The sequence below is a fragment of the Bos javanicus genome, chromosome 5 (assembly GCF_032452875.1).
Source record: "Bos javanicus breed banteng chromosome 5, ARS-OSU_banteng_1.0, whole genome shotgun sequence".
In the NCBI taxonomy this organism is placed as follows: Eukaryota; Metazoa; Chordata; class Mammalia; order Artiodactyla; family Bovidae; genus Bos; species Bos javanicus.
The window spans coordinates 101,968,012-101,994,965 of record NC_083872.1 but is presented as its reverse complement, the minus strand read 5'-3'; the positions used below and the strand labels follow the sequence as shown (position 1 = coordinate 101,994,965).

Below are 26,954 nucleotides of genomic sequence, written 5' to 3'. Positions count from 1 at the left end.
GGCAAAATTGGTCGCAAATTCTAGGTTTAAGAGGTCCGTACGCGTCTCCTTCAAACCATTTCCAAAAGTGGGGGCAAGTTTTCCATTCTCCGCCCAATTCCCCGTCTTCATTTTAATTGATTGGGTTTAAGGTAGGCCGGGCCCAAGGTTGCTTGCTGGTTGGCTGCACAAGTAATCTATCAAGATGACGCAAGCGCGGGGCGGCTGTTTAGGAAGGAAGTGAAGTTTATTTTGGTACCTCCCATCCCAACTACTGATTGGTTGAGATTCGTAGTGATGTAAAACAAGGCATAAGAATGTCCACTAAAGGGAAGGGCCAATTGGCCACTCTCTGAGGGACGCTGTCTAGGCTGGGACTGGGAAAAGTTAAGACTGAGTCGGCTGTTGTGGTGAAGGACCAAATGGATTGAAACCCGGAAATGAGTTTAGTAGGGAGCTGAAGGGAAAGGGACATCTGCGAAACCTTCCTTGCCCTCAAACAAGGTCATTTCCTGCGTGGGATCGATAGTTTCCTGTTTACTCAGCGAAGTCAGCGGGTACCGTGGTTTTCTGGAATACACGTAATAGTTAAATTCGTATGAGCCTCTGGTCCCAGACTTCCCATTTACTTGTATTACCCAAAAGGATGAATGAGACGGAGGAAAGGAAAAACGTGAAGTTTAACCATGCCTTTAGGGAAGGATGGGGAAACCGAGGTTCTTGTATAGAAAGCTAAGGACTGACTGGATGACAGGATCCAAGCAGGTGGGTTCCTAAAGAAACCATTCACAAAATAATTGGAGAGGCTGGGTGGAGGTGAAGGAAACTATAAAAGTTTGTCTGAAGGAAGGACATTGATCAAATTACAGAAACCTACTTGGATCAGTACAGTCGCTCAGTTATGTCCGACTCGTTGCGTCCCCATGGACTACAGCACGCCAGGCTTTCCTGGCTATCACCAACCCCCGGAGCCTGCTCAAACTCCCATCCATCGAGTTGGTGATGCCACCCAACCATCTCATCCTCTGTCCCCTTCTAGGATATGGAATGTATATTATGCATCGTTGCATATCCGGTGCCTAGCAGTATCTCATACACAGCAGGTTGTGAACCCAAAGAAAATAAGACGTTTAAAAAGTATGTGGCACACATTCTAAATATTGCAGACATTGAAATATGTTTTTCAAGGTATCTATGCCAATCAGTCCAGAATATTCATTGGAAGGACTAATGCTAAAGCTGAAACTCCAATACATTGACCACCTGATGAGAAGAACTGACTCATTGAAAAAGACCCTAATTCTGGGAAAGATTGAAGGCAGGAGGAGAAGGGAATGACAGAGGATGAGATGGTTGGATGGCATCACAGACTCGATGGACATGAGTTTGAGCAAGCTCTGGGAATTGGTGATGGACAGGGAAGCCTAGTGTGGTGCAGTCCATGGGATTGCAAAGAATCAAACACAACTGAGTGACTGAACTGAAGTGATGGCAGTTTTATGATCCTGGAAAAATGTTTCACATTTACCACCTGGATTGTTCCAGCCATAAATTGAAAGATAAGTCTGCTCCCTGAATCTACCTGGGAGAAGCTACCTACCTGTGAAAAGCTACCAGTGAAAATGCTGCCATTTTCTCCTTAACACCCTGAGGCATTTAAAATTTGGAAGCAGATTTCCCCTTAAGGTAACTTCCTAAAAATATTGAAAAGATAGATGGATCCAGTGAATGAAAAATAAGGTGTTTAACCTACAATCAGCAATTCCAGGGTAGGAAGAACTATTTGAATTGAGAGATGTCATCTATACTGTAAATTATGCAATTCCTTTGCTTCCTAGCATTAATAGACCTTTTTTATTTTTTTCCCTAGTCCAGACTTTTTCTTAGAGCTAAATTTCAGCAATGCTTTAACATTGTCTAAATATTGTGCTTTGGAAATTGAGGGACCAGTGTGAGGACTTCCATTAGTATTATAACTATCCCCACTGCAGAGCCTGCAAGGGCTCTGGGTCAAGATTCAGTAACAGGTATGTTCAGTTTGTCCAAGGCGATCCCATCTTTTTATGATTGTCCAGGATATCCTAGGCCAGGTAGTTTACAAGGGAGTCTATCATATTGGCCTTTCAGTATCACTATGGCCATAGTTTAAAGATAGGAGAAGGAACAAGAGGCAGCTGTATTTGCAGTAGTAAGAGTACCATGGGAAAACTATAGGCTATTCACAATTCTGGCATAATAAGGTATTGTTATGTGTTGCTTATAGCAAAGTGGCAGTAGGGGTGGGACAAGGGAGGAAGGAGATTTTAAAAAATTTTTGGAGAATTGTTTGTCTAAGCTTTCTGGGCACAGAGATTGCGCACCTGGGAGAACTGTTGGCACAGTGGTTGCAGAGGCAGTCCTGGCTGCATGAGAGGACGATGAGGAGGGGTGAGCATCAGCATGGCAGAAGAGGACACGCTGGTATCAGTGGATTAGGAAACACTGGGGAAGGCGCAAGGAGTGTTCTGCAAATATACTCAGGCGGAGGGTAAAAAGCTGGGATTGAGAGGCCAGGTCCAGAACACTGACCAAGGCAGAGGGCAAGGGCGATTGAAAGGTCCCATCCCCAAAGTGCATCGTTTGCAAGAATGGCTTGAGACAAGAGGAAATCCCAAAACAAACGTTCACCAACAGAGCTAACTTCTACAGTGAGAAAGTCATCTCAAAGTTGGATTACTCAGATTCCCAACTTGTAAAATAATGGCCAGAATTTAAATTTTCCGAGATAAACTCAGTGGTTTTGTTTTTTATTGTTAATAGAGATGGAAGTACTCTATGTTCAATATTAGAATTTATCAGTAAGTTACTTTAGTATCAGATATTTGATTATGACTGTATATTATAGGTATGATGGAATGATTACACTGTAAACAATTCTAATCAATGAAAACACATTACAACTTTCAAAAAAAAGAATTGTGTTTATGAGAGAAAAGCGTTTTTTCCTAGAAATGTTAAAAGAATATGGAAACATATAATATTAGTTTTAGGTTAATAATTCATACACGTAGAGCACTGTCACTTTCCCGACGATGATGATGCCCAGTGAGTCAAACTAGAAATTGTGTCTCAGGGGACCTAGAATCCAAGGAATAAACTGCTATTGTTCCTCATCACAGACCCAAACCCTCCAGTGGGTAAAGATAAGCCACTGGCATCTTGATTAGTGAGAACCTGAGACACTGAGTCAGATAGCCTCTCGGGTGTCAGGGAAAACCTCAACCTCCAGGAGACTAGCTGCTCCCACCTCCCACCCACCTTGTGAAATATTGTGATAATGAGTTACTTTCTTTTTTTAAATTAATTTATTTACTCATGTTTGACTGTGCTGGCTCTTCGTTTTTACGAGGGCTTTTCTCAAGTTGCAGTGAGCAGGGTCTACTCTCTAATTGTGGTGTGGAGGCTTCTTGTTTTGATGGCTTCTTTTGTTTCCAAGCCTGGGCTCTAGGACACCTGGACTTCAGTAGTTGCAACACGTGGGCTCAGTCGTTGGGGCACACCGGCTTAGTTGCTCCTCCACATGTGAGGTCTTCCTGACTCAGGGACTGAACCCATGTCTCTTGCATTGGCAGGCAGATTCTTTACCACGGAGCCACCAGGGAAGCCCATCGTGGGTTTCTTTTTATCTGGAGGCTCAAGAAACAGCTACAGGGCCTCAAAAGACCAAGGGTGAAGACACCAGGTTATACTGCATTTGGTATTATAGAAAGAAGAGGGAAAGGGAAGGCAGAGGATGAGGAGCGGCAAGTAGGGGAAGTATAGAAGAAACAGTGGACTTACTGCTCAGTCAGGTATTGTATATGTCAGGGTTATTTGCAGTAAACAGAAACTACTTTTATTTTAAACAGAAAATACCTTAATACAGGGACATGCATGCTTACAAAATCGTTTGAAGAACTGAAGGAGCAGAGTCTCTGCTGTTTCCCAGAAATGGCTCCTAGAATGGGATTAGTAAACACACTCACGGGAGGGGAGCTTCAGAAAGCTGAGCAATCAGGCTTCCTGAGTGGCTCAGTGGTAAAGAATCTGCTTGCCAATGCAGGAGACATGGGTTCAATCCCTGATCCAGGAGGATCCTGCATGCCCCAGTGCAACTAAGCCTGTGGACCACAACTACTGAGGCTGTACTCTAGAACCTGGGGGCTGCAACTACTGAGCCCACCTGCAGCAATTACTGAAGCCCACTCACTCTGGAGCCCGTGCTTCACAACAAGAGAAGCCGCAACTAGGGAGTAGCCCCCGCACATTGCAACTAGAGAAAAGCCCATGCAGCAGCAAAGACCCAGCACAGCCTTTTTAAAAAAAAAATAAGAAAGGTGAGGAATCACAACTTATTGCTGGGACTTTCCTGGTGGTCCGGTGGCTAAGACTCTGCACTCATTTCAGGGGGCCCAGGTCCAACCCCTGGTCAGAAAACTAGATCCCACATGCCACATCAAAGACCTAGCACAGGCAAATAACTAAATGAAAGTGAAAGTCACTCAGTCCTGTCTGACTCTTTGTATAAATAAATATTTTTCAAAAACAAAGCTTTATTGCTGAAACTGTTGAATTCAAGAACACAGTGCTCTGGCTGTGATCCAGAGGGCAATGTTGCTAACACTGCCTCAGAGCCTTCAGTGGCCAAGAGCTAGTGCATGGATGCGGAACCCTGCCGCCAAAAGCCCAGCACCTCACAATCATTCTGGCCAGCAGCAAGCGCCAAAGCAGCCAGGAGGTGGCTCCTACCTCACTTCTACTTTTCAAGTCTCTTGGGTTTGCAGACTACAGATAGATCATAATTTAGAAACAGAATCCTAGTGGCAAAAAAATCTGTGATGTATAGTTGTGGGTTTTCTAGCCTCTGCAGTACAGGAAGGTGTATGAAAAGGAGACAGAATATGGGTCAGTCATATCCATCACAAATGTATATGTATCTACATGTAAAATCTGAGCCAGAAGAAGCATGAGAATGAAGCAGAAGTTTAAGATTTTTTCATTTTACAAACCAATAAGGGGATGCAGAGGACTTTTGTTGCAGAAAGACATTACCAACTGCGATCTACTATGACCATCATTTCATAAGAGAAGTAATACTTTTTTACATCAAAAAAGTGGGAAGGTTACATTCGCAGAATTTAAGAACTGGATAAACTTAACTTCAAGAAAAACAGTAGGTTGTCTTTCTCAGTGAACACCTTGTCCGGGTGTGGCAGTCTATGAAAGCACTGAAGTAGTGTAAGGTTGGGCTTATAAGATGGCTCAGTGGTAAAGAATCTGCCTGCTAATGCAGGCGACACAGACTGCATCTATGAAATGAAAAGACACTTGGTCCTTGGAAGAAAAGCTATGACAGACCTAGATATTGACAGGCAGAGACATCACTTTGCCAACAAGGGTCCATCTAGTCAAAGCTATGTATCCAGTAGTCATGTATGGATGTGAGAGATGGACTATAAAGAAGACTGAGCACTGAAGAACTGATGCTTTTGAACTGTGGTGCTGGAGAAGACTAAAGAGTCCCTGGGACAGCAAGGAGATCAAACTAGTCAATCCTAAAAACTCAACCCTGAATATTCACTGGAAGAATTGATACTGAAGCTGAAGCTCCAATACTTGGGCCAGCTGATGCAAAGAGCCGATTCATTGGAAAAGACCCTGATGCTGGGAAAGACTGAAGACAAGCGGAGAAGCGGGCAACAGAGGATGAGACAGTTGGATGGTATCACTGACTCAATGGACATGAGTTTGAGCAAACTCTGGAAGATAGTGAAGGACAGGGAAGACTGCTCTGCTACGGTTCATGGAGTCACAGAGTCAGACACAATTTAGTGACTACACAACAACAGGTGTAAAATCACTGCCCCTTGCCAGGAAAAAAAAACAAAGCCTCTTCTTACCCAGTCCTGCTTAAGACGTGCTGAATGAACCTTACTGCTGGGCCTTCATTTCTTGCTAACTAAAATTAGTATTATATATATATATAATACTAACATTTAAGAAAGGAGGAGAAAGAAAGGTATGGAAGAAACAGTTTCTAAAAAGAACATATACAGTAGCACCTCTTATTGACAGTTTCACTTGCTGAGATTTCACTTACCCATGGTCAATCACTCCCTGAAAATATATTAAATGGAAGATTCCAGAAGTAATCAGTCCACAAGTTTTAAATTGCACACCATTCTAAGTAACATCATGAAATCTCAAGCCATCCCACCTGGACAGAAAACATCCCATTGTTCAGTGTATATATGAATCAATACTGAATTCTCTGCCCACCCATTAGTCTCTTAGCAGCTGCTGTTTTTTCAGCTATATTGTCACAGTAGTTGGAGAAGGCCCTGGCACCCCACTCCAGTACTCTTGCCTGGAAACTCCCATGGACAGAGGAGCCTGGTGGGCTAGAGTCCATGGGGTCGCTAGGAGTCGGACACGACTGAGCGACTTCACTTTCACTTTTCACTTTCATGCATTGGAGAATGAAATGGCAACCTACTCCAGTGTTCTTGCCTGGAGAATCCCAGGGACAGCGGAGCCTACTGGGCTGCCATCTATGGGGTTGAATAGAGTCGGACACGACTGAAGTGACTTAGCAGCAGCAGTAGCAGTCACAGTAGTACATTCACATAACTTTTATTATGGTATATTGTCACAACTGTTCTATTTTATTAATAGTTACTATTGTTAATTTCTTACTGTGTCTAATTTATCATAGGTGTATATGTATCATATGTAATTTATATGTAATTACATATATGTATCATATGTGTAATTTATAAATTAAATTGTATCATAGGTGTATATTTATGTATAGGAAATATAGGGTTCGGTACAATCTGTGGTTTCAGGAATCCACTGAGGGTCTTGGAAAGTATCCCCTATGAATAAGAGGGAACTGCTGTAATAAGAAAATGCCAATTTAAAAATAAGATATATTAGATTCAGTTCAGTTCAGTTCAATCGCTCAGTCGTGTCTGACTCTTTGTGACCCCATTAATCGCAGCACACCAGGCCTCCCTGTCCATCACCAACTCCCGGAGTTCACTGAGACTCACGTCCATCGAGTCAGTGATGCCATCCAGCCATCTCATCCTCTGTCGTCCCCTTGTCCTCCTGCCCCCAATCCCTCCCAGCATCAGAGTCTTTTCCAATGAGTCAACTCTTCACATGAGGTGGCCAAAGTACTGGAGTTTCAGCTTTAGCATCATTCCTTCCAAAGAAATCCCAGGGCTGATCTCCTTTAGGATGGACTGGTTGGATCTCCTTGCAGTCCAAGGGACTCTCAAGAGTCTTCTCCAACACCACAGTTCAAAAGCATCAATTCTTCGGCGCTCAGCCTTCTTCACAGTCCAACTCTCACATCCATACATGACCACTGGAAAAACCATAGCCTTGACTAGATGAACCTCTGTTGGCAAAATAATGTCTCTGCTTTTTAATATGCTATCTAGGTTGGTCATAACTTTCCTTCCAAGGAGTAAGCGTCTTTTAATTTCATGGCTGCAGTCACGATCTACAGTGATTTTGGAGCCCAAAAAAATAAAGTCTGACACAGTTTCCACTCTTTCCCCATCTATTTCCCAAGAAGTGATGGGACCAGATGCCATGATGTTCATTTTCTGAATGTTGAGTTTTAAGCCAACTTTTTCACACTCTTTCACTTTTATCAAGAGGCTTTTTAGTTCTTCTTTCCTTTCTGCCATAAAGGTGATGTCATCTGCATATCTGAAATTATTGATATTTCTCCCGGCAGTCTTGATTCCAGCTTGTGCTTCTTCCAGCCCAGCGTTTCTCATGATGTACTCTGCATATAAGTTAGATAAGCAGGGTGACAATATACAGCCTTGACGTACTCCTTTTCCTATTTGGAACCAGTCTGTTGTTCCATGTCCAGTTCTAACTGTTGCTTCCTGACCTGCATACAGATTTCTCAAGAGGCAGGTCAGGTGGTCTGGTATTCCCATCTCTTGCAGAATTTTCCACAGTTTATTATGATCCACACAGTCAAAGGGTTTGGCATAGTCAGTAAAGCAGAAATAGATGTTTTTCTGGAACTCTCTTGCTTTTTCCACGATCCAGAGGATGTTGGCAATTTGGTCTCAGTGAAGCTCTTAGTTCCCTTAATGGTTCTGAAGGTGTATTATTTCACTTTTTATCTGGACTCCTAATAAACTTCTACCTGAACTTCAACTTGTAGACTCTATAACTGGTCCCATTCAGCAATTCAGATTTAATAAGGAAAAACAGATTTTTTCATGTCACTCTGTTTGAAAACATTCTGTGGATACCAATTATCAGTAAGCTATAATACATGCTATTCAGCTTGACTTTCAAGATTGTCTTCAACCTGATCCTAACCCATATTGCCCACAATTTCTGCCCCCAAAATGACTAGCATCACCTAAAGTAGGTGCCTTTACTTACGTTACCATTTTCCCTCATTTCAACAGATATCCATTGAGCTTATTAATTATCTCCTATGTGCTAGACTTTGTGTTAGAAACATTGACAAATTCAACAATGAAACAGGCTCAGCCCCTGCTAGAGTGACCACCCATCCAGGTTGCCCAAGACAGTCTTGGGTTTAGTGCTAAAAGCCCCCTGTCCTGAAAAACCCCTGAGTCCTAGGAAAGCTGAGACAGTTGATCATGCTGGTCCCTATCTACAGGAAATTATGAGGTCCTTCAGATCCTTTCTGGGGCTTCCTAGATGGCTCAGTGGTAAAGAATCTGCCTGCAGTGCAGGAGGTGCAAGAGACACAAGTTCGATCCCTGCCTGGGTCAGAAATATCCCCTGGAGAAGGAAATGGCAACACATTCCAGTATTCTTGTCTGGTAAATCCCATGGACCGAGGAGCCTGGCCATGGGGTTGCAAAGTGCTGCACAACTGAGCACACACGAAGATCCCTTCTAACTTAGAAACTGAGTAGATGCACATTCCTTTTTTTTCCATTTATTTTTTAAAGTTTATTTTCAATTGGAGGATAACTTCTTTACAATACTGTACTGGTTTCTGCCACACAACAACGTGAATCAGTTGTAAGTATGCATATATCCCCTTCCTCTTGAACCTCACCCCCACACCCCACACCATCCTAACCCTCTAGGATATCACAGAGCACCAGTTGCGCTACCTGTGTTATACTTCCCATTCAGTTCAGTTCAGTCGCTTAGTCGTGTCTGACTCTGCGACACTATGCACTGTAGCACGCCAGGCTTCCCAGCCCATCACAAACTCCTGGAGCTTGCTCAAACTCATGTCCTTCAAGTCAGTGATGCCATCCAACCATCTCATCCTCTGTCATTCCCTTCTCCTCTGGCCCTCAATCTTTCCCAGCATCAGGGTCTTTTCAAATGAGTCAGCTCTTCCCACCAGGTGGCCAAAGTATTGAAGCTTCAGCATTAGTTCTTCCAATGAATATTCAGGACTGATTTCCTTTAAAATTGACTGCTTTGATTTCCTTGCAGTCCAAGGGACTCTCAAAAGTCTTCTCCAACACCACAGTTCAAAAGCATCAATTCTTCGGTGCTCAGCTTTCTTTATGGTCCAACTTTCACATCCATACATGACTACTGGAAAAACCGTAGCTTTCACTAGACGGACCTTTGTTGGCAAAGTAATGTCTCTGCTTTTTAATATGCTGTCTAGGTCGGTCATAGCTTTTCTTCCAAGGAGCAAGCATCTTTTAATTTCATGGCTGCAGTCACCATCTGCAGTGATTTTGGAGCCCAAGAAAATAAAGTCTGTCACTGTTTCCATTGTTTCCCATCTATTTGCCATAAAGTGATGGGACCAGATACCGTGATCTTAGTTTTTTGAATGTTGAGCTTTAAGCCAACTTTTTCACTCTCCTCTTTAACTTTCATCAAGAGGCTCTTTAGTTCCTTTTTGCTTTCTGCCATAAGAGTGGTGTCATCTGCATATCTGAGGTTATTGATATTTCCTCCCAGCAATCTTGATTCCAGCTTGTGCTTCATCCAGTCCAGTATTTTGCATGATGTACTCTGTATATAAGTTAAATAAGCAGGGTGACAATATACAACCTTGACATATTCTTTTCCCAGTTTGGAACCAGTCCATTGTCCCATGTCAGGTTCTAACTGTTGCTTCTTGACCTGCACACAGACTTCTCAGAAGACAGGAATGATGCTCCGGTATCCCCATCTCTTTAAGAATTTTCCACACTTTGTTGTGATCCACACAGTCAAAGTCTTTGGCATAGTCAATAAAGCAAAAGTAGATGTATTTCTGGAACTCTCTTGTTTTTTTGATGATCCAACGGATGTTGGCAATTTGATCTCTGGTTCCTCTGCCTTTTCTAAACCCAGCTTGAACATCTGGAAGTTCACGGTGCACATACTGTTGAAGCCTGGCTTGGAGAATTTTGAGCATTACTTTGCTAGCATGTGAGATGACTGCAATTGTGTGGTAGTCTCAACATTCTTTGGCATTGCCTTTCTTTGGGATTGGAATGAAAACTGACCGTTTCCAGTCCTGTGGTCACTGCTGAGTTTTCCAAATTTCCTGGCATATTGAGTGCAGCACTTTCACAGCATCATCTTTCAGGATTTGAAATAGCTCAACTGGAATTCCATCACCTCCACTAGTTTTGTTCATAGTGATGCTTCCTAAGGCCCACTTGACTTCACATTCCAGGATGTCTGGCTCTAGGTGAGTGATCACACCATCGTGGTTATCCGGGTCATTAAGATCTTTTTTGTGTAATCCTTCTGTTATTCTTGCCACCTCTTCTTAACACCTTCTGCTTCTGTTAGGTCCATACCATTTCTGTCCTTTATTGTGTCCATCTTTGCATGAAATAATCCCTTGTTATAATTAATTTTCTTGAAGAGATCTCTAGTCTTTCCCATTCTTTGTTTTCCTCTATTTCTGTGCATTGGTCACTGAGGAAGGCTTTCTTATCTCTCCTTGCTATTCTTTGGAACTCTACATCAGATGGGTGTAGCTTTCCTTTTCTCCTTTGCCTTTAGCTTCTGTCTTTTCTCAGCTATTTGTAAGGCCTCCTCAGACAATCATTTTGCCTTTTTGCATTTCTTTTTCTTAGGAATGGTCTTGATCACTGCCTTCTGTACAATGTCACTAACATTTATCCATGGTTCTTCAGGCACTCCATCTATCACATCTAATCCCTTGAATTTATTTGTCACATCCACTGTATAATTGTAAGGGATTTGATTTAGGTCATACCTGAATGGTCTAGTGGTTTTCCCTACTTTCTTCAATTTAAGTCTGAATTTGGCAATAAGGAGTTCGTGATCTGAGCCACAGTCAGCTCCCAGTCTTGTTTTTGCGGACTGTATAGAGCATCTCCATCTTTGGCTGCAAAGAATATAATCTGATTTCGGTATTGACCATCTGGTGATGTCCAAGTGTAGAGTTGTCTCTTGTGTTGTTGGAAGAAAGTGTTTACTATGACCAGTGCGTTCTCTTGGTAAAACTCTGTTAGCCTTTTCCATGCTTCATTTTGTACTCCAAGGCCAAACTTGCCTGTTACTCTAGGTATCACTTGACTTCCTACTTTTGCATTCCAGTCCCCTGTGAATGAGAAGGAGTTTTTTTTTTTTATGTTCCAGACGGTCTTGTAGGTCTTCATAGAACCATTCAACTTCTGTTTCTTTGGCATTAGTGGTTGGGGCATAGACTCGGATTACTGTGATATTGAATGGTTTGCCTTGGAAACGAACAGAGATCATTCTGTCATTTTTTATATTGCACCTAAGGACTGCATTTCGGACTCTTATTTTGACTACGAGGGCTACTCCAATTCTTCTAAGGGATTCTTGCCCACAGTAGTAGATATAATGATGATGTGAATTAAATTCACCCATTCTGGTCCATTTTAATTCACTGATTCCTAAAATGTTGGTGTTCAGTCTTGCCATCTCCTGTTGAGCACTTCCAATTTACAGAGATTCATGGACCTAACATACCAGGTTCCTATGCAATATTGCTCTTTACAGCATTGGACTTACTTCCATCACCAGTCACATCCACAACTGGATGTTGTGCTTTGGCTCCATCTCTTTATTCTTTCTGAAATTATTTCTCCAGTCTTCTCCAGTAGCATATTGGGCACCTACCAACCCAGGGAGTTCATCTTTCGGTGTCATATCTTTTTGCCTTTTCATACTGTTCATGGGGTTCTCAAGGCAAGAATACTGAAGTGGTTTGCCATTCCCATCTCCAGTGGACCATGCCTGTCATAGCTTTTCTTCCAATACTTCCCATTAGCTATCTCTATTACATATGATAATGTATTTCAATGCTACTCTCTCAATTTGTCCCTCCCTTTCCTTCCCCTACTGTGTCCAAAGTCTGTTCTCTATGTCTGCATTTCTATTCCTGCCCTGCAAATAGGTTCTTGGATGCATATTCTCTCCCCAAACTTTCTTCCAAGGTAATTATTTGGGACTTCCCTAACCATATAATGTCAAAGACTACTCCCAAGCAATGACTTTTTATTTGTACTACCTCGTAGACTGAACTCCTGGGAGCCAGAGATATCTTTCCAGGACTCCACAGTCCTCCTAGTGCCGTGTGCAATAAGGCAATAGTGACAGTAAAAATAAAATGAAGGTAGGTTGAATTGAGTAGAAGAGAAGTTGGACAAATAATAGTTCAGACTTTTTTGTTTCTTAATTGAAAAAAATTTTAAAGTGAGACACATATGGAAAAATGCTCAGTTGGATATTTGTTTCTACAAAGCTAATGGCACCCAGACAAAATCACTGGAGACATCCCAGAAGTCCTGGTGTCCCTTCCTAGTTACAGCCTCTCAAAGTATAACCACATATTTAAGTCTATGACACCATAGATTAGTTTTGCCTGTTTTTGAAGCTTTATATAAATGGAATTATTCAACATGTCCTCTTTTGGACCTGGTTTCTGTGGTGCCCTGTACCAAGGTGACAGGTATAAAGCCTTGTACCAAGGCCACAGATGTGGAGCCCAGTACCAAGGTCTTCTCTGGAACAGAGTGTGTCCCGCAGCAACCGTTGCCATGAGCCCCCCATCTAAACCAGCCTGCTCCCTGACCCCGTTAGGTAAAAATACTCACCCTATAGCACCCGAACCAGTCACCCAATGCCACTCTTCCAGCAGGAATTTTCTTTTTGAAGCTATAAAAATTGCCTACTAGCCCACAGAAAGCTTCAGCTCTCACTTGAGCTGGCCCACTGTTCTAACAGCATCTCCTGTTCTAATAAACTCTATTCTCCTCTCATACTGCCTCATGGCTGGAAATTGTTTTCAAGCCCACGCATGGAGCATGACAGTTTTCCTTCACTCAACTTTGTGAGGTTCATCCATATACTGTAGTACATTCACTCTCATTTCTGCATAATATTCCATTGTGTTAATATACCACAATGTCATTATCCACTCTCCTGTTACTGGACCCCTGGATTATTTCCAGTCTGGCATTGTCACAAATACTGCTGAGATTAATATTCTAATACCTATTTTTTGATGAATATGTGTATGCATTTCTGTTGAGTATATATCTAGGGATAGAATCATGGGTCATAAGGTAGGCATGTGTTCTTTTTTTTTATGTTTGGCTGTGCTGAGTCTTTGTTGGTACAGCGAGGGCCTTCTCTAGATTTGGCTCACCGGCCTAGATGCTCCGAGGAGTGCAGTATCTTTCCAGACCAGGAATGAAATCTGTGTCTCCTGCATTGCAAGGTGGATTCCCAGGGAAGCCCATGTTTTCTATGTCTGTGAGTCTATTTCTGTTTCATAAATGTTTACTTCTATCATTGTTTTCCCTAGATTCCACATATAAATGATATTGTATCTTTCTGGGTCTGATTTACTTCACTTAATATGATAATCCCCAGGTGTATCCATGTTGCTGCAATGACTTTAATTCATTGTTTTTTTACAGCTGAGTAATATTCCACTATGGGTTTCCCTGTGGCTCAGTGGTAAAGAACCCCTTTGCCAATGCAGGAGATGCAGGTTCCATCCCTGGGTCAGGAAGATCCCCTGGAAAAGGAGATGGCAACTCACTCCAGTATTCTTGCCTGAGAAATCCCATGGACAGAAGAGCCTGGAGAGCTATAGTCCATGAGGTCAAAGAAGAGTCAGGCACAACTTAGCCCAACCATCATCGCCAACACCAACACCACCTCTCTCTCCTTTTCCTCCTCCTTCATTTAACCATCCTGGTGTGTGTGCAGTGGAATTTCCTGTGGTTTTAATAAGTTGAAGGTCCCCGATGACCAATTCACTTGCACACATTTCACGAGTTTATTGCTCACTGGGAATATTCCCTTTTGAGAAATGTGGTGTAGACCTTTTAAAAAACTTGTGTCACTATTGACTCAACCCTTGCTCAAGGCCATGCTGTTAGGAGTTTCCAAACAATTCCAAATTGGGTAGGCGGGAGAAGGAAAAACAATCTCTCCACTGGGGCAGCATGCACGAGGCAATGGAGGATGACCTTTATTATTCCTAATCCCAAATTTTAAAGAGTCCTTTCCGGGAGGCGGAGAGAAAGACAGCTGGGGGCTCTTCATCAGAAAAGAGCTACCGGTCCGAAAGAACTATTAGAAATTGCCCTCGATCTTCCCAGCCCATCTCTGGCCCTTCCCGCAGTTAACTGGGGACACCACCTCCCGGGCGCAGAGGCGTTGTGGGGGAAAACGTATCTCTTAAAACAGAAATGGTAACATTCTCTTAACGGCGGCGCTGAGGATGGTGGGGCCCAGCGCCGTTTCCCCGTAAAGGCTTCCCTGAGCTCTCGGCGAAGACGCCAGGGGCGCCGGGTGGGAGCCGGGTGGGCGGCGGCGGCCCAGCGAGTCAGTTTGGCTTGAAGGTGAGGTCAGGCTGGTGCCGCGGTTGAGGGAACCCGCGAGCGCTACCCCTGCCCACGCCGCGGGTGGGTGCCTGCGTCTCGCTGACAAACGAGTCCCGTTTTCCTCCCGCATCAACGGATCGTTCAAAACAGAATCCTGGACATCTCGTGGCGGCGCGGGGCTCCTAACGGCTGCGCAGCCAGGCGGACGGAAGCGCGGTGGCGGCATCGCTGTCACCCCCGGGCGCCGCGGCCTGGGACCCGCGGAGCGGTGTGGCTGGGCCCGGAGATGGGCGGTTGAGCGGCGCCTCTGGGCCCAACCGCAGCTGCCCGGTCCGCGCGGTGGCAGCGCTGCGCTGTCCTAGTGGCGGACAGGCGAGAGGACTAGCCTCCGAGCTGGGCTCCGGTGAAGGTGGGTTCAGTTCAGTTCAGTTCAGTCGCTCAGTCGTGTCCGACTCTTTGCGACCCCATGAATCGCAGCACGCCAGGCCTCCCTGTCCATCACCAACTCCCGGAGTTTACCCAAACTCATGTCCATCGAGTCGGTGATGCCATCCAGCCATCTCATCCTCTGTCGTCCCCTTCTCCTCCTGCCCCCAATCCCTCCCAGCATCAGGGTCTTTTCCAATGAGTCAACTCTTGGCATGAGGTGGCCAAAATATTGGAGTTTCAGCTTCAGCATCAGTCCTTCCAATGAACACCCAGGACTGATCTCCTTTAGGATGGACTAGTTGGATCTCCTTGCAGTCCAAGGGACTCTCAAGAGTCTTCTCCAACACTGCAGTTCAAAAGCATCAATTCTTCGGCTCTCAGCTTTCTTCACAGTCCAACTCTCATATCCATACTTGACCACTGGAAAAACCATAGCCTTGACTAGATGGACCTTTGTTGGCAAAGTAACGTCTCTGCTTTTTAATATGCTATCTAGGTTGGTCATAACTTTCCTTCCAAGGAGTAAGTGTCTTTTAATTTCATGGCTGCAGTCACCATCTGCAGTTATTTGAGAGCCCAAAAAAGGTGGGTGGGGACTCGCAATTGGGCGGTACTAAGCGAGAAGGGGTCCTGGGGCTCTGGAGAACCGAGCAAGTAGCCTGAGCGTACTAGAGAGAATACTGATTCTTTCTTTCCTGAGCGCCTCCCCTAACCCCAATCCTGCTCCAAGTGCTGGAGACCCCGCGTGAACGAGGTGGGCAATGGCCCTGCCCTCCTGGAGCTTATATTCTAGGGAAGGGATAGACAAGAAAATGCGTGGATGTGTAATAAAATACCAGACAGTGATAAATCTCAGGAAGAAAACAGTAAGAAATGAGAAAGGGCACGAAGTGGGTCTGAGGAACTGTCTTTTGACCAGACACCTGAAGAAAGTGATAGAGTCATAGGAAAAAGCCATCCAGGCGAAGGGAACTGTGCTGACCTTGAAAGATAGCTACCAGGAGTTTAAGTGCCTTGCAAATGATAACTTTGTCGGTTTTTGCAAGATGAAAATTGGAAGTTCCTTAGAAAATTATGGTTCACTTATTCAGTGCAAGTACAAAGAAAAGTATGTTTATTTGAGTTTGAAGTGTTGTAGAGGTTTTGTGTGTGTGTTTTCCCCCAAATGAGGATGATCTGGAAGAGGAGAACTAGCAGAGGAAGAGAGAGATTGGGAGGTGGGGAGGAAGGCAGCAGAGAGAAGGGAAAAGGAAAGTGTAATAAGGAAGCTGTGGCACAGTCAAAGGAATGGCCTGTCCTTTGTCCCCTTCCTCCTAACAAACTCAGGAAACAGTGCTAGTGCTTCACCATACATCCAGCTGAGCCCCAGAACTATGCCCTCAAGTCAGGAGTGCTGGTGGAGGAGGACACAGACTTGATAACTGGTTAAGGCGAATCCTGATTTCTGACTGCACTGAAGCTCACTGAGGCAGTGTAGGCTCAGGTGAGGCTTTGAAGAGGTGGCTTATTCAAAATGTTTTATAATCTTATATGGCAGCATACGCCACATTAAATCACAGAATTTTATAACAGCGAATTCCCTTCATCCCTTCTCTTTTCGCTGATGGCGAGACTGTGCTAGTTGGTGCCAGAGCCATGACTCAAAATACAGACAGAGGTCCCATTTTCACCATCTTCAGCTCTTTCCCCCTTCTCTCCCTTTACTTGATAAAGTTCTTCCCACTGGCTACTAAACAACTGGAAACAGCTTTGTGGAGGACCCCAGAATTGAGTTAATCTAAGACATTAGAATTATATGAGGTCTTAGCTTCTTCCACAAGTATTTTTTATTGGTGTGCCAGTGGGTTGGGGGGCTAAGTTACAGCCTCACCCATAAGGAGCTTAAGTAGATAAAGCGAATAAATAACTCACCAATTACAATTTACAGGAAGCAGTACCTTGAAGAAGAATTGGAGGGCGAGTCAGTTCTTAGTATAACAGAGAGATGGAGAGCAGCAAACAGGATGTGAGTATTAAGAATTTATGTCAGATTAGTATCAGCTTGTTTTGTCATGAATATGTTAATAATCTGAGTACCTATCATCTCCTTAAATGTTTGTTGTCTTATTAATGTGGACTCACATAAGTGGTGATGGGAGAGACTACTGGAGCCAATAGACTTGGTACCTTCCCATATTCTTTTTATTCACAATTAGTATCTGCATGATAAACTATCCATGTTCAACACTGTAATTGCAAACAGGCCTCAGTAAAATTCTACACAACTGGATGAGAGGGAATTTCATTGAAAATTGCCATGACTTTTGAGGGGTGAAGAATCATATACCATGAGCAGATAGACAGAAGACTTCTTACAGAGCAGACTCTAGAGTGTAACTGAGTCATATTACTTACAAAGCCTTGTGATGAAGATTCACAAAAAGACAGTAAAGAATTTATGACTCTTTGGACTGGGATGGGGGCAGGGTAGGCCTTATCTGGTAGCTAAACTATGACCTATTGCCTGAAGTCAAGGGTTGACCCCTTGTGATTATCTGGAAAGGTTTTAAAAAGCTTTGCTCTCACGGAATTTACTGGGATCTTGAATGGCAGTCTTCTCAGACCAGATTCTTTTCCAGTCTTTTTAATGGCCAGACCAAGGAAAGCAGAGCTGGGGGGAAAGAACAGGAGGAGTAATTGCTCTTCCTTAGCACATTTTCAAAAAAAAAAAAAAAGTGCATCTTTTGGAAAATCTAAAAACTCAACACATTTTTAAGGATGGTACGTTTACATGATAGTCATTAAGGCTATTTTGGAAAGACTGGTCGGAAACACTGTGAGAAGGAGGTGTGAGACAGAAAGCAAAGAGCCATTCTTTCTTAAAAATGTGTTCATTCCTCTGCCAATGGTGAGCAAAGCCCCTGTGCCTTCTGCCCACCCCAGCTCCCCACTAAGCCCCACTGCTGCATGTGTATTTAATCTAATAATTAGATATGACTATTTAAGATTGGGAGCTACTGTTTTTGCCATTTCAAAACTCAAGAGTAGTTTATCTCTGTTATTTGTGGGCTTCCTAATTATGCCAACCTTACCATTATTAAGATATATCATTGTTGTGGTTATTTTATTTAAAAAGAAGTACATGCTTGTGAAACATCTCAAATAATAGAGAAATTAAAGGACAAAGCCCCCTGTATTTTAGTGGGAATTAATGGTAAAGGCAAAGGTTTAAGATGGTTGTTGCTGTTGTTACTGGCATTAAAAACAGTGATTTGATGTCAGCTCCACCCCAACAGCAACAACAACAACAACAACAACAAAAGTAACTTTAGTTTTGACAAGGCCATTTTGACATAGCCAGATGCAAATAGCTATGAAAGTTGGTCCCATTTCATACTTATTAGCCAGACACTGTAATTTACTCTTTGGATGACATCAATCTTTGCTGACAATTAAATTAATACTATAGTCTAAGCACTTATCAGAGAATCTCGCTGCAAAGGGAAAAGCTCAGTTTTTCCGCATACCAAGCAATGTTCTGTGGCTGCAACTGGATGTCCTACAGTGTAACTCAATTCTGACACTGTCCTCCCTGCCCCCCTGTATGCATACACATACACACACACACATACTTCAGATGCTAGTTGCAAGATTACCTGTGCTTCTGACCAACCAGCTGTAGATTGGGAGGGCTTCCTTGGGTTCAATTAATTTGCTGAAATGGATCACAGAACTCAAAGAAACACTTATGTTTACCAGTTGATTAAATGAGATAAAGGACACGGATGAACAGCCAGAGAAAGAAATATATTGGGCAAGTTCTAGCAGTCGCAAGCGTAGGCACTTTCGTCCCCAGGAAGTTGAGGTGTGTCTCCCTCCCCTTGTATGTGTTTACCAACCTGAAAGCTCTCTAAAGCCCCTACCACTGGGGTTTTATGGAGGCTTCCCCACACAGGCACCGTCAATCAGTAACTCCTGTTTCTAGCCCCTCTCCCCTCTCTGGAGGATGAGGGGTGAACTGATAATCCCAAGCTTCTAATCAGGGTTTGGTCTTGCTGGGGACTGGCCCTATCCAGGGGCCCACCCTGAGCCACTTCACTAGAACAAAAGATGCTCCTAGTGCTCTTGTCACTGAGGAATTTACAAGGCTTTTAGGAGCCTGGGACCTGGTCAAAGACAATGATTAAACAGATGTTCCCAGTGTTCTTATCGCTTAGGAAATTACAAAGATTTTAGAAGTTCTGTGCCAGGAACCAAGGACAGAGACCAATATTCATATTCTGTTATCTTACATTGGCATATAGAAGATGTTAAGTACTTGAGAATTTATTATTATTTACATGCATTGATTTGTGAGGCAGATGTTACTCTGAAAACCAGGTTTAAGATCGTGAGATAAATTTTTCAGGTCACACAACTTAGCTTCACTAAGAGAGTGTCCTGTGACCAATATCTTTACATGAAAACTCTCTTTCCTCTGTTCTACATTATTCCGCTATAGACAGATCTACATTATTCCCCTGTAAACAGGTCTCCATGGGGATTCTCTGGGCAAGAATACTGGAATGAGTTGCCATACCCTCCTCCAGGGGATCTTCCCAACCCAGGGATCGAACCCAGGTCTCCTGCATTGCAGGCGGATTCTTTACCATCTGAGCCACCAGGAAAGCTATAGACAGATCAAGAGATTCAGAATTCAAGAGCCATCAAGAGAAATCAAGTATAGAGTGAAAAAGGTAACTTTGTGTTAGGAAGATCCCCTGGAGAAAGGATGAGGTACCCACTCCAGTATTCTTGGGCTTCCCTGGTGGCTCCGACTGTAAAGGATCCACCTGCAATGTGGGAAACCTGGGTTTGATCCCTGGGTTGGGAAGATCCCCTGGAGAAGGGAACGGCTACCCACTCCAGTATTCTTGCCTGGAGAACTCCACGGACAGAGGAGCCTGCAGGCTACAGTCCATGAAGTTGCAAAGAGTCGGACACGACTGAGGACTTTCACTTCACTTCGCATTATCATCCACTCCTTGAATTTCAGTTCAGGCTCAAAAGGAGATCAGGAAGGAGTACAGGGTTAAAAAACAAATGTAAAGACTTATGTAGTGCTTCAGTTCCATATTATCAGGGAAAGCTATGGAGGCAGAAGGACACATGGACATGATTATACAGTTCACAAGGGGAATAAGACCTATTGTTCTTTTAAGTATCGTTCCTCTAACAAAATAGTAATAGAGCAAAAAGTAGAATTATTTTTCCTGGAGAGATGTAATTTCCACATTGTTCTCTGTGACTCATTTGTTTATTTAAATCTTTAAGTGATATTATATGACAGGCACTATTGGAGCCTGAGACTGCCCCTCATGGATCTTAATCTTGTGAAGGAAGTGATAAATCCTATGAAGAAAAAGTAAGGGAGTAGATGGTGGAAATCGGTGAAAGACCACTAATGGGTATGGAGTTTCTTTATGGGGGTGATGAAAGTATTCCACAATTAATTGTGGTGGTGGTTGCAAACCCTGTGAATATGCTAGAAACCACTAAATTATATGCTTTAAATAGTGAATTGCATAGTATGTGAGTTATATCTCAATAAAGCTGTTATTTAAAAAAAAAAAAATCCCAACAGTTAAAAAAAAGGTCAAAAGACATGCAGCAGATGTTTCAGTGAAGAAGACATACAAATGATGAGTAAGCACGTGGAAAAGATACTCAGCAGCATTAGCTAGGGCAGTGCAAATTAAAACCACGGTAAGAAATAACCACATGCCTTTCAGGATGACTAAAGTGAAAAATAATAACAGCATTTTCTGGTGCACATGCAGAAAAGCTGGCTCCTTCACACATTACTGGTGAAAGCGTAAAAGGGTGCAATGACTCTGGTATGGAATGTGACAGTTTCTTCTGAAACTTAACGTGCTCTTAGCATATCAATTGCTCTCTTGGGCACTTATCCCAAAGAAACAAAAACATAATCATAAAAATCCTGTACTTGAGGGTTTACAGCAGCTTTATCTGTCATAGCCAAAAACTAGAAACAACCTGATTGTCCTTTAACAGATGAATGATTAAGCAATAAGCTATAGTACATTCGTATCATGTAATACTACTCAGCAATAAAAAGGAACAAACTACTGATATATATAGCAACTTGGATGGATCCCAGGGAATTATGCCAAGTGAAAAGAAGCAACCTCAAAATGTTATATGTTATATGATCTTGTTATGATCTTAATGTCTGTGTTCCCTCAAAATTTATATGCTGAGGACTTCCCTGGTATGGTGGATGAGAATCCATCTGCCAGTGCAAGGGGCATGGGTTTGATCCCTGGTCCAAAAAGATGTGTTCCTTCATTTGTGGAGGAAGAACTAAAGCCCGTGTGCCACAGCTACTAGAGCCTGCACACCCTCGAGCCTATGCTCTGCAACAAGAGATGCCACCATTTTGAGAAGCCCTCACACCACAAATAGAGAGTAGCCCCCACTAGTGAAACAATGAAGACCCATCACAGCCATCAGTCAGTCAATAAACGGGCTTCCCTGGTGGCTCAGCGGTGCAGATCCACCTGCCAGTGCAGGAGATGCCAGTTCGATCCCTGGATCAGAAAGATCCCCTGAAGAGGAAATGGCAGCCCACTCCAGTATTTCTGCCTGGGAAATCCCATGGACAGAGGAGCCTGGCGGGCTACAGTCCATGGGGTTGAAAAGAGTCGGACGTGACTTTGTGCCTAAACACAGACACACACACAAATAAATCAATAAAAATTATTTTTTAAAAATATCATAGATTAAAAGAAGTCAGAGAACTAGCTCAGTCTCCCTCTGTTTTGAAAGGACATGGTGAGAAGATGCCTGTCTAGAAACTAGGAAAAGGACTGTAACTAGAACCAACGATACTAGTACCCAGAGCCTGGACTTCCAGCCTTTGGAACTGTAGGCAATAAATGATTGTTGTTTAAGTCACACCATCTATACTATTCTGTTATGGCAACCCAAGCTAAAAGAGGTCCCATTTACATTTTTAAATTACAAAATTATAGAGATGGAGGACAGATTAATGTTTGCCACTGATTGGGATTGTAGAAGAGATACTGGCTATAAAAAGAAGCAAAATATCCACTTCCTCCTCGCCTTCTCCTTCTTCAGGGGTATCCTTATAGAACTATTTTGTATCTTGACTGCGATGGTGGTCATAACAATTTACACAAGTGATAAAGTGACATAAAACTAAACACACACACACATACATGAGCGTATGTAAAACTGGTAAAATCTGAATAAAGTGAGTAGATTTATCAGTTCCCTGGCTGTGATATTGTGAGTATGATGCAAGATGTTGCTGTGAAAGGGAAACTGGGTAAGGAGCATATGGGGTTTCCGTGTTATTTCTTATAACTACATGGGGATCTACAATTATCTGAAAAGCTTAAGGAAACGAAACTAACAACAACAAAAATGGGGTAGGCAGCATCTGGCCTGCTGCATTCAAAGAACAGCGGGCCGGAGGGTGATGTATCAGAGAGAAGAGGGGCAGGAAGTGAGGTTAGGGAGGCAGCTCTCACCTTTTTTTCTAAATCTGATGAAACACCGCTGAAGGGTTTTGACCAGGGAGAAACAAGAGCAGGCTTATGTTAGCCCTCCATGTGGAAACACCCAAGTCTGCAGCCTAAAGACCAGGTCCCAAATTGGAGACTGAGATTTGATGTAAATGCTATTTAAAGCCATGGCCCTGGAGGAGAAAACCCAAGGAGTGAGAGTGTGTAGGAAAGAGTTTTAAGGAGTCAACCTTGGGAACATTCCAGTATTTAGAAATACTGAGAAAAGGCAGTAAGATAAATGAGAAACCAGAACAGATTGGTGTATGAAAAGCCAAGGGAAGAAACTTATTCCAAGAAGAACAGAGTGATAAATTTTTTTTTTTTTTTTAAAAAGGACCTCTGGTGTTCTAGTGGTTAAGACTCCACTTTCCAATGCAAGGCACAAGGGTTCAATCCCTGGTTGGGACACTAAGGTTCCACATGCCTCAGGATGCAGTCAAAATTTTTTTTAAAAGAGAGTGATGAGTGTTATCATGTTTTTGAGCGGTCAAGTCAGGATAGAGAATTGAGCCTTGGATTTGGTAAGACAGAGTTTGCTGATGACCTTGACAGGAGTAGTTCAAACAGCAGGAGGGACAAAAACATGGCGAATGGGCTTCCCTGGTGACTCAGATGGTAAAGAATCTGCCTGCAATGCAGGAAACCTGGGTGGGGAAGATCCCCTGTAGGAGGGCATGGCAATCCACTCCAGTATTCTTGCCTGGAGAATCCCATGGACAGAGGAATTGGTGGGCTGCAGTCTATGGAGTCGCAAAGAGTTGGACACAGCTAAGCAACTAACACTTTGACTTCACTCACATAATAGTATTTTAAAAGTCATCACTAACATAATATTACATAAAAGTCACTTTTAATAGAAAATGGTTTAAGGAATCGGTGGAATTTACTTTAAAGGGAGCACAGATGCAGGGCGCTTGTCTTGAGAAGGAACTTAAGGTCCAGAAAATAATTATTTCTTTCACTACTATGAAGGAATGTATGATAAGAATTTTATATGGTCAATTTATATTGAGAATTAACCAGCTGGAGTCAGGTTCAGATGATCCTAATTTTGTTAGCACCCTCCAAAGCATCACAGTCAAGAGCCAGTTGGACTTCTCTCCATCACACCTGATGACAAAGTTGACCAGGGCCCTGACATGCCTGTTTGATCTGGTGCTTGTTGGCCTTGACCCTTACAGTGAACACAAGTATATGGTTGTCTTCTGTCTTCTTCATGGCTCACCCAGGTCAGCAGGCCTTGATGGTGGCACAGTGGTCAAGCTCGCTCCTCCTGGGAGTGCTCTTCCAGGGGTGTTGGGCTGCCTTCAGAGGCAGATGTAGATGTCTTCAGCACCACTTCCTTCACTTTCAGCACCGTCTTTATGAAAAAGGCAAGAATCTTTAAAATGGACACCCTGATACCCACCCTGCTTGAGAAATAGAATCTTGTATGTATTGTGATAGCCTGCCAACTTCTCACCTTCTCAGAAGCATCTACTTTTCTGAAGTCTGTCTTTATCTAAAGGAGAGTGTTGTTAAGGGATATGATGGTATTGATCTAGTAGAAAGGGAAATGTGAAGATATAAGGGAAATGTGTTTAAGACGAAATTCTTGAGTAAGGTGAGAGGGAAAGGAGTCCAGTTCTGTGGTGGAGGGACCAGCCTTAGCAGATGGGTTGTTGTTGTCCAGTCGCTCAGTCGTGTCCCACTCTGTGCGACTCCACAGACTGTAGCCCACCAGGCTCCTCTGACCATGGGATTCTCCAGGCAAGAATACTGGAGTGGGTTACCATTTCCTTCTCCAGGGCATCTTCTTGACCCGGGGAGCAGGAGACAGTTCATCCATTTTAACAAGAAGCAAGCTCAGAGTGTGGATACTGATTCAGTAGATTTGATAGTGAAGTAGAATGGTGAGAAATTTCTTTCGTTTTTCAAAGAAATAAGAAATGAGATTATCAACTCAGTGTGAAAAAGGACAAAGACATCTTGGAAATTTGAGGTGAGAGGAAAAGGTGTGAAATTGTTTTCTTAGACAATAGGGAGTGAATGATTTGGGAAAATAAAGCTTTGCAGAGCAGTTTGAGAGCTCACTTGAGATTATCATCTAATTCAATGTGATACCAGTTAGCATGGTTGCAGGTTTTTCTCCAGTTATATTTATTTAGCTAGTGAATACAAGCAAGCAGAGTAACTAGAGTTGGATTTAACCAAGGGTTGAGGTTTTACCCAGAAACATAACAGGAAGGAGAGAAGTGTTAAGGAGTTCCAAGTTTTTGCAAAGGAGTGCTTATAGTGATGAATCTAACCATTTAAGTTGGGGGATATGGAAAGTAAAAATAGAAGGGTGATGAAGTGAAAATTAATAGAGTTAATAACTTAGAGATCCTGCTCCTATTAGGAAATGGTTAAAGGAGAATTCCCTGACTATCCAGTGGTTAAAACTGCCTTTCAATGCAGGGGGTGCGGGTTTGATCGGGGAGCTAATGAGATCCCACATGCCTCATGGCCAAAAAATGAGAACATAAACAACAGAAGCACTATCAATTTCAATAAAGACTTTAAAAATGGTCCACATTAAAAAGAAAAAAATTGTTGGAGAGGCCGTGATCAGTGTGAGATATAAGAAACAGAGGTTTTGGAAGAAAAGCATTTATTATTAATGACTCAGGCTAGGGTGTCACCATGAAAATGAGTGCGAGGTGGACTGGAAAATAGGATGATTGGAAATGAGCGGATAAGGAACTGAGGCCAATACAGGGCTGAATTGTTTCCAAGGATGACGAAGCCACTAGGAATGATGACAGCAGGAGTTGTGTAACCAGGAGAATGAGTCAGGTTTTCAGATTTCCAGGGAATGAAGGGAAGTGGCCCAGGGGATCAGCAGACTGCAATATCCTGATGGCACGTACTTCAGAGGCCCTGAGTCTTTGAGGGACTAGAGGAGGAGAAAGAGTTGGGATTAGGCAGTGTGGCTCTCCAGGCCTTACAGTGAAACAGCTGAACCCACTCTGAGACTTGTAGAGGAGTGGGGTCCTCTTCCTTGGAAGATCAGAAAAAAGAAATTATGGCGTTTACGCTGGACTTTGAAAGATGAAATAAATTTTGAGAGAAATAGACTTGGAAAGATGTTTCCAGAGATAAGGCCATGACCCTAGCGGAGGGAGCTAACCCTGGCGGTTCCGCGCCGGTGCCCCTGCCAAACGCCCCTGCTGGCCTGTCCCGGCGTCGCCCCAGTCGCCTGGTAAACCGTCGGCCGCTAGGTGGCAGTGTGTGCCTTTGGGGCACCATCCCTGCTCTTGTGGATTTACAGGAGTTGGAAATGAGAATCCAGCCGAGATGAGCTAATGATGGGTTGGTGTATTTAGTTAGGCTCAAGTGTGTGGTCCTAGAAGTGAATTGGCAGCGCCCGCAAAAGAAAAGAATAAACTTGAGAACGCTTAGGTGAAAGATCAGGCAGAAGGTTAAAGGAAAGGATGGGCTTTGATGTGGCATAACAACCAGAGAAAGGAAGAGACTTGGGCAGGGGTGTGTGCCTGAGCAACATGGAAGGAGAGACAGATACAGTGATCTCCCTTTTGGCTTGTTTACTCAGAAAATAATTTTGAAAAACTATGCAACCTGCCCCCGCCGCCCCCACCTTCCCCCCCCCCACCCCCAACACATACACACACACACACACACACACACACACACACACACATTTTTAAGTTGACATCTAAAATGTTTTAATTACTTTCCGGGATTAGTTTCTGCTGTCTTGATGGGTTTCAGGGCTATTGTTAGCCTTTCTGGTACCTTTGTGCAGATTAGGAAAAGGTGCCTCTGGGGAAAAGCGGAATGGACAGTATTCTAGGGACCCTCCCTCTGTGCAGAGAAAACGTGCCCCTCCCTCTGGTTGAGGAGCAGAGCTAGCCTGTAATTGCGGCTGCATTTCAGGCTCCACTTGCCCCTAAACTACAACCATACATGGGACTTCCCTGGCGGTCCAGTGGTTAAGACTTCACCTTCCAATGTAGGGGCTGTGGGTTTGATCCCTGCTTAGGGAACGAAGATCCCACATGCCTTGTGGTCAAAAAACCAAAACATAAAATAGAAGCAATATTGTAACACATTCAGTAACGATTTTAAAAATGGTCCACATCCAAGAGGAAAA

At 43.3% G+C, this 26,954-nt stretch overlaps 1 protein-coding gene and 1 pseudogene across 1 annotated transcript in view; both read left to right on the top strand.

Annotated features, from left to right (window-relative positions):
- Positions 1-1,704: 1,704 nt before the first annotated feature.
- LOC133248185 (acylphosphatase-1-like) lies at positions 1,705-13,894 on the top strand (annotated as a pseudogene).
- Positions 13,895-15,018: 1,124 nt separating this feature from the next.
- Positions 15,019-26,954, top strand: part of SLC2A3 (solute carrier family 2 member 3) — an 86,391-nt gene continuing 74,455 nt past the window's right edge. Inside the window, exons 1-2 of the mRNA XM_061418006.1 lie at positions 15,019-15,228; positions 17,176-17,253. Coding sequence (XP_061273990.1) covers positions 17,233-17,253 — 21 coding nt within the window. The 5' untranslated portion in view covers positions 15,019-15,228; positions 17,176-17,232. The remainder of the gene's footprint in view (positions 15,229-17,175; positions 17,254-26,954) is intronic.